We start from the raw sequence: 13,502 nt of genomic DNA, 5'->3' as shown, positions 1-13,502 counted from the left end.
TTCAATCCACTGTTAAAATCTGGGATATTTCGCGTAAAACTCTTGATTTCCAGTGAAGCAGCTGTCCACTCTTCGGATGGGGAACGGATTCTTCAGTTCGCCACAGTCCTGAACACCCTCCCAACCCGAGGTCATCGATCCTCATTCGCTTCTCCTCCACCTTGTCCATTTCTCATTTATACTGGAAAATTTTTCATCACAAGAGAGGCCCAGAGTAGTCCAGTTCTCTGCCCAAAGCCGATTAATACCTAGACAGAGACCAGACCCTGATGCTGCCGAGGCAGTACCCACAGCATCACAAAGCCTGTCCTTCCACAGATGTGGAGAACAAACGTACGGACGCCAACGGGGGAAAGCAGGGGCGGAAGGGTGGGGAGCGGAGATGGTGGGATGAATTGAGAGACTGGGATTGACATGTATACACCAATATGTATAAGATAGATAACCAATAAGAACCTGCTGTATAAAAAATAAAATAAAATAAAATTCAAAAAAAAAAAAAAAAGCTTGTTCTTCACAAGGACTCAACGCCCCATGTGGATCTGCCAGGAACGTAACTGCAGACACCACGAGAAAAACTAACATCCTCTTCCACTTCTTCTACAGCCCTGGGAGCTAGAAAGACCTAAGAATCCAGACTGTTCAGAAGCTCACGGCCCAAGGATATATTGTATAATGCAGGGAATATAGCCAATATTTTGTGATAATTTCAAATGGAAAGGAACCTTTAAAAACCATATAAAAATTAAAAATTAAGGGACTTCCCTGGTGGTCCAGTGGTTAAGAATCCGCCTGCCAATGCAGGGGACGCAGGTTCAACCCCTGGTCAGGGAACTAAGATCCCCCATGCCGTGGGGCAACTAAGCCCGCGAGCCGCAACCACAGCACCCATGTGCCCTGGAGCCTGTGCGCCACAACTAGAGAGAAGCCCGCGCGCCGCACCGAGGAGGCCACGCACCGCAGCAGAGGATCCCACGTGCTACAACTAAGACCTGATGCAGCCAAAAATAAATAAATAAATACTTTTTTTTTTAATTAAAAAAAATAAACTATTGCAAGCCACGGGGAGAAAAAAAGAGCTCTCAGCTCAGGGCCATAGGAGAACTCTGCCTGCCAAGGACAGGGACCAAAGGCCACACCCCCTGGCATCTATCGAAACGACTAAGACCATCATGATTACGCTGGGGCCCCAGAAAGGAGACAGGGCCCCTCTTCCTGGCCTGTGCACTCAGCTTACACCACGGTGACCTCTGCCCACCAACTCTCCAGATTGGGCCAGAAATCCACCCTGTCCTTCCCTTCTGGCTGAGGGACAACCGCAGCTCCCATTGCTTTGGGCCTCTGTTCAGTGCCAGGCAAAGTACCCATCTCTTTACTGCATTATCTCTCATCTCAGACGACCTTATCAGGTAGGCCTTATTTTCTCCATTTCATAGATGAAGTAAACTAAAGCTCACTGAAATGAAGTAACTGCCCCACTGCTTAACACCACTACCTACCTACCTGGACCACCCTTTCCGATTTCTCTGTGGTTTGCTCTGATAAGATAGAATTCTTTAGGGATGTGGATTAGTGCTGGGGTGTCCAGAGATATAATCACCGTGGAACAACACGACTGCCTCCAAATGACCCAAATGAATTCCTGAAACCCAGCAAAGAAGGAGGGAAGTGGCCTTTCAGCGCTCACGGTGGCCAGAAGAGGACTCCTGGTGACTTGGCTGTTGTGTTGCCTCTCAACCCGTCAGCCCACCCGGAGAACCGCTGGTTGTCACCACTCACGTCCCTGCATCGTGGGCTGCCTCTGGCCAACCGCCTGGAGCCTCTGCAAAGCTGTTTCCACTTCTGAGACTCTGAATCAGCCTGCGGAGGGCAAACTCACCAATAACTACACTCCAGATCTCGAAAACAAGTTCATCCTCTTGGTTTGTGTATCTCCCAGAATCCCAGTGAAAGGTGGGACCCCTTTCACCCACCGTGGAGGGTCCTCTGATGGGGAAGGCCCACAGGGTTCCCATTTGCAATGTGAAACGAAATTTGCAAGGACTCATCTTTCTTCCCACCAGGCGTGGCTAGGTTGCTACAAGGAATAATCCAACTTGGGAGGGAAGGGGAGAAAGCTGTGCTTTACTTTTACTGCTCAAACTTCAACCCTTTTGAAAAACTTTAGTGAGTTGAATAATGTCTCCCAAAATTGTCCACCCGTAACCTCAGAACATGACTTTATTTGGAAATAAGGTCTTCGCAGATATAATTAAATTAAGATGAATTCATGCTGGTTTAGGCTGGGCCCTAAGACCAATGACTGATGCCCTCCTAAAAGGAGAGGTCACACAGACACACAGCCCAGACAGTGGTGGAGACAGAGATGGAGGGATCCAGCTATTAGCCGGGCAACGCCAAGGACGGCCCGGGGCCACTGGGAGCTGGAGGAGGCAAGCAAGGATTCTCCGCTTGAGCCTTCAGGGGGCACATGGAGGGCCCTGCCGACACCCTGATTTCAGGCTTCTCAGGACTAGGCGAGAACACACTTCTGTTGCTTTAAGCCACGCAGTTTGTTACGACAGCCCAAGAAAACTAACACGGGAATACTGATACTCCGAGCGAACTCAATTCTTTAAATACCACTATGTCGGCCATTATCTTCAGTCATAAGAACTCAATGACCCAGCACTAAATGACCAGTGATCTGCGGGCAGAAAAACTGGCTCCTGACCCTGGGAGGGTCGCTGATCTCCAGGCACTTCCACTGCCTCGTTTATAAACAGAGATAATCACACCTGCCCTCCCTACCTAAGGTTTTCACAAGGCTACAAGAAGCCATAGATATAAAAGTGGTGTGTAATCTAACCTCTTTTTACAACTGCTGCTCATTTTTCATATATTTATGAACTCTTTGAGATCTTGGAAGGCAGAAGGTCCTGGGTTTGAATCCCAGCTCTGCCATTTACTAAACTCTAGATTTGGGGCAAGACTCTCGTTTCCGTTTTCCTCATCTTAAAAATGGCAGTGAATGCACCTGTCTCACAGGAGTGACATGAGGGGTGATGAACGTGGCCCGTGAGAAAGCTTGGTTCACTGGATGCGCTGTCTGTGTCTTTCATCTCTGCATCTCCCCTGGGATGCTTCACTTCGCACACAAGGTGCCCTAAGATAAAAATGCAGGTAATCAGGCAGGAGGGTACCCCTCCTCTTCCTTCTGTCACACAGGACCTCTGGCAGGAGGAGTGAAGGGATGTATAAACGGAGCAAAGGAAAGTCAGGAAGACCCTGGAGGTTACGGAGCCCCTGCAGAGGCTGCGCCACCCCCACAGGCCTCTGGACTCCCGGCCTCTCGGTACCACCTCGCTCCCTCCCACTCCTGTCGCCAATCACTTCTGTCCAGTGGGGCCAGGAAAGAGGACGGGGAGCTAGCTGCTTAGAGCAACTCTACACTCAAGGCACAACAGCAAGGCAAAGAGGCCACCGCTGCCTTGCAGGCTGTGTAGCCCAGCTCACCAGGCAGGACCAAGGGAGGAAACACTTAACGAGAAGAAGGTATTAGACATTGAAAGAAACTCCCCAGATTGTGGAAGACACAGAAGGGTGAAGACCTCAACCTGAATGAAGAAAACCTTTACTAAAGTCAGCGTTCTAGAGCCGCACACACAAACATGTGGGTAGCAGAAGGGAGTGAGCGGCTCCCTCCCCCATGCCACCCCGGCATTTCTCTCTCTTTTCACAGGTTCACCAACGTTTATCAGAATAACGGGCCCACAAGCAAATCCGCTTTGTACTCTGCTTGGGTGCGGTATCACAAGGGCTGGGTAGAGTGTACAGGTTTCTTCCATTACTTTATTCACGGGAACCCTGAGATACCGGGGAAGATGATCTGCCCCAGCACAGAAGGGTTGTTACCGGAAGTCACTAGAATGTAAGCATTTCTGACTGTACGATACAGAAAATCAAGCTTTTCAGCAAAGCATGGATTGCACGCCCGAAGCCTGCCTATATTATCGGTTAAAGGTCCAGTTTTTTCCAAACATAGTTTCCCCCTCTCTTCCTCCCTACCCGTCTCCCTTTCTTTTTCTGTATTTCTAAGAAAGGAGTTCTTCGTTAGCCGAGTCAAGGAAAACAAGAGTCTTCACAGAACAGCCAGTAAACTGGTGCTTATAAACGGAAGGCTTTCCCAGGACAGGTCGGTGCATGGCCTGGACTGGTCCCCAGGTGGCTTCCTAAAGTCAGAAGAGTCTCCCCCAAGCCAGGACCAAGTTCCGACTTCCCTCCTCATGTGAGTTTCCTTTACTCTGTTTCTCGGAGTCAGCAATCCATTTTCCAATCCCGCCACGTTCTGAATCAGCATCCCAGAATGACCCAAACCACGACTGACCAGGAGCCCTCCCCTCCCAGGAAGCACAAAGGGGACACTCCATAAACTTCCCCTTGAGCTTGATTCAAACTCAGACTCTCAGTTCAACTTGTGGTCAGTCAGCCAAGGTGTGAGAAGAGGTAGGGGAACTAGTCTGGAACAGGGTCCTGGGAAAGTCCCTGCCGCCATCTGGGTCGTTCCTGTGCGGGGAAGAGGCCCTGACCCCCTCCAGAAAGGAGAAAGATCGTACATACAGTGATTTTGCTGGCTTGGTTCAGGGCTTCGACCCAGTCCTTCAGATCCTTCTGGTCATTGGCTTGAAGAAAATACCTCTGCGAGAGGGCGTTGATGACTGCAAAAGGCACGGGGACGAAGAGAGAAGAACCCGGGTCAGAACACACACAACACAGAGACTCCACAAAACCAAGGCGCTTCAACTAGCAGGGCGGAGGATCCCCGCCGCGCAGACGAAGATGCTTCCCACGGTGCAAAGTCACCCGCGTGAATATCTGGGAAGCAGTGGGCTCTCACAATCTTTGCAGGGAGACCAAGGAAAGGAGTATCACTTGAGACCCACGGACATGGCTGGGACAGCAGTCACTCACACACACAGGGTGTAAGTCACATGTGGTCACAGGACTGTCTCCACTCAAAAGAGGAAGCTGCTGTAGGAGTGTTCAGAAAACCCATCCTGGGCTCAGTACTTACCAAAGCAAAACGGAGTCTTGGGTTTCTGCTTTGGGGTGGCTATGCTCACCTAAATCAAATGAAAAATAAAAGAAACATGAATATGTTTCCAACAGTGTTGTAAAGTTGTGGGGGGAATTTTTTCCTCAAATTTTTTAAATTGGGAAAACTTTATACAAAAAGAAGAGTATATAAAACATATTTGAACATTTTAAGAACTAATAATTAAGTGGAAACCCTGCACTCATCATTCAGATCAAGAAATAAGCCACTATCGGTCCTATTTCTTAGAAGCCCTTTGTGTGCCCCTCCCTAATGGAATCCCGTCTTCACCCCTCGGAGATAATCATTATCCTCTTATCTGTGTCGAATCGTCATCCTTGCAAAAACTCTTAAAATCCACTGAGTCCTGAAAAACTTCTCTTTGGACCACAAACATGCACTGGCCCCATTCACACGAGCAAGATTCCACTCCTCTCCCAACCACCAACCTGCTCCCTAAACAGCTCTTCGAATTAAAGGTGGAACTGTCACAAATACATAGATTCCAATCAGAGTTCGCAGAAAGGTGAGGCAGCCCGTCACTCACTGCACTGGGACAACTGACCAGCCTCCCTTATCTCTACCCTGACTGTTTCACCATGAAAATAAGCACTTGCCCGGAGAGGGGCCGATGGAATCAGAGAGCATACCTGTATTGAAGCAGAAGGGTTTTTCTATCTCCTGCTGTGTTATCTTGCTTTTTCAAGCCTGCCTCTTACATGTATATTCCTGAGTATGTGCATGTTGTGAGCCCACCTCATTCAGGTTCAAATACACTGAACAAATTAAGGAAAGCAGATTCCATCCCATGGAGTTAGGTGACTGCCCTTGATGGGGGCTGGACCTCGCTGGAGCCGGCATCCACCACGGTACCTGAGAATTAACCTTAATACTGCCCGGGGTACTCAAGATGGGCACCAAGGTGGCAGCCTATAAAAGATCAAAGGAAGGACAGGCGGTACAGCCTGGGCTTGGTGCCAGAGCACCTGGCCCCCAAACCCAGGAGGCCCCGTTGTCAGACCCCCATTTCCTGTTCTATCAAATAGGGTTAGTAAATCACATTCTCATAGGGCTATGGTGAGGATTAAATGTGACCGTGCAGGTGAAGCACTTGAGCCATCCTGTCATACAGGAGCTGCTCAACCAAGGAGGGGCTGTTTACACCCACTCCACATACCGTGCCGTGCTTGGCACAATGGGCAAAATGCTGAGGGCCTTGCGAGCTTCTCCGGGGCCTAAAACAATGCAACATTAATAAATATTTAATTAAATGTCTGTATAACATTATATCAACCTCACTGACAAGTATTTAAATAAATGCCTACAAGATGTCACACATTAAGTCAACTTCATTCACGTTTCAATTAAACATTCACAAAAATCACACTACATTCGAAAATAATTAGTAGCTTCGATTTTCTTGGTTCATGAGAATCCTTGGATGTGCAAGACGACAGCCGAGAAATTAGAGCCAATCATAAATTAAATGAGTTACAGCCAAATCATTCCAAAAGTAAACTGATTTAAATCCTTTCAAATATCTTACAGCCGGACAATTAGGGTCAACGAGGGATGTGAGTGTATTTTGATACGTTTACCATGACGTGAGGTGGAGGACAGAGGGCCTAAGAAAGTGTTTAAATAGTCCCGAAAAACATGAAGATGTATGCAAAGGTAAGCCCCCATATCCTGAGCACAGACACACACAATGCAAATTCCGTTACATCTTCAGCGCTCCCAGGAGGCGTGCGCTGGAGCCTCAGGACGTTGAGTCCTGGCCCCCGTGCCATCTTGTTCTCCTGCGATTCAGACCCCAGAATTCAACCTGAGCCACGCTGTGTGCCTTTATCCTGTTTGCCTCTGATGCTCTGATCTGTCAGTGACTCATGTGCTTCCTCCTTCAGCATCCGTGTTCCTGCAGGTCCTTGAGCCCACAGCTCCTGTGCGTCCTGCCCTTGGTTCCTGTATAACCTTGACCGTCACAGAACTGCCTCGGCCATCCCGGTCCTCAGTATCCACCTATCTCACGGCTGCCCTTCTACCTTTGGCTTTCAAATGGCAGTGAAAAGCTGGGTGCTTCGAGACTTTTCTCTGGCTTATTAGGGGACTCGTTCTTTCTCCCCGACACTGACAATTTATCATCAACAAGAGACAGCACTGCTGTGGGCCCTTTCGCCCTGGCTGGGTGACAAACAGGCCCACTCTGACCACAACTTATTACCAGCCTATCCGGGGAGAATGTGCTTATTACTGGAACCCAAGCTTTCAAAGAGATGGCCTGGTTTTTCATTTGTTTTTGTATGTTTATCCAGCGTTCAGTTGTATGTTTCATTTGTTTTTGTATGTTTATCCAGCGTTCAGTTGGGGGTATGCCGATTACACGTCTAATAATGCATGCACGTCTATAATTTGCCTCATGGTGACCACAGAAGGATTATTTGGCAAAGCAGCTCTTGCTGAATTAACAGGACGTCAGTTCCAGGTCAGCCCCGATGGGCTGTTGAGCAAGGGTAAGACCCTCAACATCTCTGATCAGCTTCCCGATTGGCAAAGCCAGAGCGGAATGACTTGTCCCCTTCTTAGAGTCCCGGAATGACAAAAGAAGAAAACAAAGTCATAGCTACTGGTTGCTGTGCCCTCCAAGAGAAGGGCCAGGGTTGCGGGGGCGGGGGGGGGTCTCACTTACCATGAATATACGTAGCTCCAGGTATAGCTCTGGCCTCCCCCCAGCAGAATCCCTGCCACCTGGGAGGCATAACCCCACTCCTCCCACCCCTACCGTCTGTTGGTAACCAGTACAGGCCGTGCAGCCTCCTTCACAAGAAGTGAAGGAACAGAGGCTCTTGAAGAAGCAGCGTGGCTGACAGGCTGACGCTGGCTGCAGTTAAGTAGCTGCACAACGGTGTTGACCGATGGATCCTCGGTGAGAAGGCAGTGAGAGGCGGTGGGGACGTGAGGGAGGGACGGGCATGGGTCACCCGCAGGGTGACGCAAGCGAGGCCGCCCCACAGCTCGACAGACTCTCAGGAACTTGCTCTTATCAGATCGCGCACAGACCACAGGAGCAGCAAAGTCGTGGGACGCCGGGGCACTGCTAGCCCGCCCCACCCTGTCTGCCCTCGGCCGGAAGTGGAGCTGGGGCCCCTCTGGCAGAAGCAGCAGCAGCAGGCCACGGTCTCGGAGCTCCGGTGCAGCTCGCGGCCTCCGTGTCCATGGAGACCCTGCCCCACGCAGTGGCATCCAGAGCAGGGGAAGGGGCAGCCACCTACCCGGAGCAGCCGGAGGGGCTCTAAGCTGGGGTCCCTGGACCAGCTTCAGGGAGTCAAGGGGCCCTGAAGCCACAGGCGAAATCAGGGTGTGTGCACACGTGTGTGATTTACCTGGGAAACGAGACCACGCTTTTCACCAGACTTTAGAAAGGATCCCTGACACCCCGCCCCTGCAAAAGCCAGGAACACTGTTCCAGGAGGGTCTTCATTACACTTAAGGAAGGGCCAGGCCCTGACAAAACGGAACGCGAGCTGGAGGTGGGACGGTGGGCCTGGCTGTGTGGAAGAGAAGGGCCCCCAGGCAAAGCGGGGAGGTGGGTAGCACCAGAGGCCAGCATCCATTTTTTTCTGGTTTGCCCAAGAATTGGTCCTGCCTCTGTCAAGTCAAGAACCTTTATCTCTGCTGGCCTCTCTGAAGGACCCCATCTTCCCAACACCAGCCTGCAAGAAGGAGCACGCCTGAACGAAGAGGCCACACAGACGCTCCGGCCAGGCTGCCACTGCCGGGTAAACGCTTTCCTCGGGGTGGGAACACCTAGGGGTTAACAAGAAGTAACCCGGAACGCTGAATGTGATACCAGCGCCCGGCTAAATGTTTTTCTGGGAAAACCCCTGCTTTCTGACATTGGGTCAGGCAGCAGTTAAAGGCTCTCCTCTCTGTGAAACCTGACCCAGTGGCAGCTGTGGGTTTTGCAAAACCCATCCAGTCCTGCCTCTCCTGTCCATGAAGGGTGAAAGGCAGGAACATCCCTGCTAAATAACGGCAGCCTCCCAAGCTGAGAAATCTAGAAACCCTCATCTGAGCTACGTTTATACATCACGATTCTGCAGGAGACTGTATTCACTCTTCTCCCATCAGGAAAAACAACAACGACAAAACCCTCTCAAACAGGAGAGGGTTTGGAGTTTCATTAACATTGAGGTTCTCTGCTCCCCGCTCTCTGAATCCTCTTTCTTTGACCCTCCTAACGAAATGACCTAATGGGCTCTCAGCAAGACAGGACAGAAGACGGGAGGGCCCAGGCCTCCGACCTCTGGGCCGGGAGGCGGCCACATTCTAACCACAAGGCATGCAAATTGCCTGCTTCCACAGGCCCTTCCCCCTCCGCAGGTCCTTCCCTGCTCCCTCTAAGGCGCTCAGACACTGCCTGCAGCTTCTGCCTTGGCACCCGGCTGTGTCTGCCAGACTCTGGCCTGCAGCCCCTGCAGCTGCTCCCACCTCCGGCCCAGCTGAGATGGAGGGCTGCCCAAGGACTCCCGAAGCCTGTTACAAAAAGGAGCCAGGGGCCACTCAGATCAGGGCCTCATCCCCCCTGAGGATGGGAGAACGTGGACAAGGAAGCCGAGGTCCCCAAGAGACTTGACGTGAGGGGTGTGTGGGGAGAGCGGGCCTTCCGGAACCTCGGTCCTGGCTGGGCGCCACCTGGCTCTCCTCACTGGACAGAGCTCCTCTTTCTAACGAGGCTCTAAATCTCCCGGCCTTTTTTTTTTTTTTTTTTTTTTTTAATCACTGCTGCACCACAGTTCAGCGCTGGTGCCTGCTCCAGGGAGGGGCCCCTGAACAAAGCTGAATTCAGCAGCTCCGTCTGGGCATCAGCAAGCAGCCCCAGGCCCCACCCAGGTCTCGGCACGGAAGAGGGGCTGCTCTCGCCCTGTCTGTGCAAACAGGACCAGGGGACGGACTGTCGGCCTGCCCGCCGGACCCTCCAGCCCTTATCTGGCCGCTGAATGGCTTCCTGGCTCATCTGGGAACGTCCTCGGGGCGCTCGTAGCCTCCCCGCCACAGTGATCCAGTGACCATGTTCTAGAGACCCCCTCAACACTCCCCCCAAGTTGGCCAGTTACTAAGCCCAGCCCTGTAGCTGAAAGGTGTCAGGGACATTTAGTTGTTAATGATCCATGCATTTTATGACACAGGCCCAAGGGATTAAGGCTACTTGGGTACTGGGCCAACATGAAGTGCCTCTGCTGTGCGAACCTACCAAGAACCAAGTGTGTGAAAAGAAGAAGAATAACAATAAAAAGACACAAAATGGTAAGACTAGGAAGTCATCACAGGTCAATAACTATTTAAATAAATAAAAATGTTAGACACTGAATTCACCTCTATATCCTTACATTAAATTCCTTTTTTCCTTTATTAATTTTTTTTTTGCAATTGCCAATGCACTGGAAGATGAAAAATATACTTCAACCCACGCTTTTGGTTTGACCACGTGTCTGTTGTTGTTCAACATTAAATATCATTCTGAAAACACAGTGATTTAATTATAATTTAACTTTTGGCCCTTCAATGAAATGCATATAATTCCAGTGCAGCCCTCACTCCTTGTGAGCCACGCCAGTGGAACCACGCCATTCGGGAGAATCCTTTTCAGTCACCAGGTTTTTTGTTGTTGTGTTCCTTTTTGTCCCGATTGCAAAAACAAAGTCACGTCCCACTCTTCCCTCCACCCCCCATCCCTCCTTTGCGGGAGCTGGCAGCATCACTGACTGCTGGGTGCCAGGAGTGAGAGGCCGCAGGCCACCCTCCAAGAACCTGCTGACCACACGCCACCCCGCCCCAGTCAGCCACAAGCTTCCACGGGCCACCGCGGAAGGGGAGCACTTTATGGCCAGGCAACATCCCCAGATGCCAATGCCCGACGTGTGACGCTTCCTCTGGTTTACATCCTCAACCTACTCACGGACCATGAATCCCCAGAGCTCCAGGCCAACGTTACCTTCGAGATGTAGGTCAGCTGCAAAGATCCGACGGCTCCTGCCCCAACTGCCAGGTTCTGAAAGACACATGTTTTGCGTTTTAAGAAGGATGCTATCTGAGGCAGTGAAGCACGACTGAGAGTCAGAAGACCAAGATTCTGGTTCCGTTGACGCCATTTTCTGGCTTTGCAACCTTGAGCAAGTCACCTACCTATTGCTTTTTTGATTTTTTATTTTATATTGGACTACAGTTGATTAATAATGTTGTGTTCGTTTCGGGTGTACAGCAAAGTGATTCAGTTACACATATACATGTATCTCTTCTTTTTCAAATTCTTTTCCCAATTAGGTTGTTACAGAGTATCGAGCAGAGTTCCCTGTGCTACACAGTAGGTCCCTGTTGGTTATCCTTTTCAAATATAGCAGTGTGTTCCTGTCAGTCCCAGACTCCCTAACTATCCCTTTCCCCTACCCTTCCCCCCTAGTAACCATAAGTTCATTCTCTAGTGACTTACCTATTCTTCAGCTCACTTTCCTCGTCTGTAAAATGTGATAATTCTTGCTGTGGGTATGTGGACTTAACATTTCCCTTGGCCTCATTTATTATAGAGAGGTATTCTAGTACAGTGGTTAAAATTGGGGGCTCCACCATTTGACTGTGACTAAGTTCCTTCACTGCTAAGCCTCAGTTTTCCCTTTGTAAAAAGAGGCATAATGATAGTACCTACCTCACCAGACAGTTCTAAAGATGAGTTAATAGATTTACACCACCTGGAAGTGTCCCTGGTATATAGATGACCCTGAACAAGTGTTAGCTATTTCATATATATATATATATATATATATATATATATATAAATTCTTCAAATTCAAATTCTTTTCTTAACAAATAGGGTACAGGTTCACACAATATAGGAAAAAAAGAAAAGAAAAAAACATAGCTGTTCAGTCTATTTCAAAGGACGCTTATGAGTACCAAACGGAATGATGTCCATACACTATAAAACACTAAGTCAGTGCACTATTAAAAAACATCAAGAAACTCACAGGCACCTTGTCTGGCAATATTCCACCCTGGCACAATCTCTTCGGCTTCCTAACTTCTCCACTGTCAGAAATGAAGTGATGAAGACACACGGGCGGTAGCGTACCAAAAAAATGGCCAAGATGAGAAATCACAGCTGTGGAGTTTCTCATTTATAACTTGGCAAATCCAATCCCACAGGGACCTGAGGTGTCCATAGCTCCTGGTGGCCTCTTAAACTGCTGCCGTAGGCCTCAAAGAATAACCTGGAAGCCCTCATTTTGAAGACCTGGGGTCTTCTCAAAGCAATAAACAGAGGCAAACCTAGGACGATGGGGATTTAGTAAACTTCCTAAAGGGTCAATGGTGAAATGACCCATCATTCCAGGAGACTGCCCTTAAGAAATACCTTAGGTGGCAGGGAAGTGTCCTTCTAGGCCCAATTACCAAAATTAACATGCGTCACTTGAAGCAAAGGCAATGTGTGAAGTTTCCTATTCACAAGAAAATGGATGGGGATAAAACCACAACAAAAGGATTCTCAGAGCTCAAGAAATTTAGAGAGAACTCTAGAAAGGTCATCTCCCCCCTTTTGTAAATGAGGCCATAAGTCTAAAAGCTGCTTTTGAGTAGCTGATTTAGCATTCTGAATATGGACGATTAGATTTACACATTTGTTTTAACTACATAGTGATTGCATTTGTTTTGGGGGTTTTTTTTAGAAAAATCTCTATTGGGGGCTTCCCTGGTGGCGCAGGGGTTGAGAGTCCACCTGCCAATGCAGGGGACACGGGTTCGTGTCCCGGTCCGGGAAGATCCCACATGCCACAGAGCGGCTGGGCCCGTGAGCCATGGCCACTGAGCCTGCGCGTCCGGAGCCTGTGCTCCGTGACGGGAGAGGCCACAGCAGTGAGAGGCCCGCGTACCGCAAAAAAAAAAAAAAGAAAAGAAAAATCTCTATTGGGTAATGACAGATAGGCCTTGTATCCCTAAATCAGAGTCCATAAAGGAGCCACAGCACCCCAAAAGGCCAGTGAGCAGCTGACACTGCCCCGGAGGAGGCCGTGAACCACCCTAGGCCTCTGCTGGATACTGGGCGCCTGGCCCTCCCCCAGCCCCTGTTCTGCACTTGAGGAAAGTGACTCATGAGTGAGGGGATTTGCTCAAGGTCACATAACTGGCTCGGGTCTCCTGACTTCCACGCTGATACCCTAGACGCAGTACACTGTCATTTCAAACCCTTGAGCGTCTGGAATTCCACCTGAGACATTATCGCCCTAGGACCTCAGGCAAGTTTCTCTACCTATAAAATGGGGCTCATCCGCCCCGTTCCCTAGGCTTGTTGTGAGAGTTACATAAGAATAAACAGCGCAAGCCCAGCAAAGGGCAGCTCCCATCCCCGGCCCAGAGCGCTAATTACAAGACGCAGATG

The 13,502-nt window shown here is 49.8% G+C and overlaps 1 protein-coding gene across 6 annotated transcripts in view; it reads right to left on the bottom strand.

Annotated features, from left to right (window-relative positions):
• PLEKHA2 (pleckstrin homology domain containing A2) overlaps positions 1-13,502 on the bottom strand; it is a 56,721-nt gene that overhangs the window by 19,223 nt on the left and 23,996 nt on the right. For all 6 annotated transcript variants that reach the window (XM_033848931.2, XM_033848933.2, XM_033848935.2 and 3 more), the window contains 3 exons: positions 11,067-11,123; positions 5,054-5,102; positions 4,600-4,697 (listed from right to left, as the gene is read on the bottom strand). In XM_033848931.2, coding sequence (XP_033704822.1) covers positions 4,600-4,697; positions 5,054-5,102; positions 11,067-11,123 — 204 coding nt within the window. The remainder of the gene's footprint in view (positions 1-4,599; positions 4,698-5,053; positions 5,103-11,066; positions 11,124-13,502) is intronic.

The sequence above is a fragment of the Tursiops truncatus genome, chromosome 21, assembly GCF_011762595.2.
Source record: "Tursiops truncatus isolate mTurTru1 chromosome 21, mTurTru1.mat.Y, whole genome shotgun sequence".
NCBI classification, from domain to species: domain Eukaryota; kingdom Metazoa; phylum Chordata; class Mammalia; order Artiodactyla; family Delphinidae; genus Tursiops; species Tursiops truncatus.
This window is presented reverse-complemented; position numbering and strand designations above follow the sequence as displayed.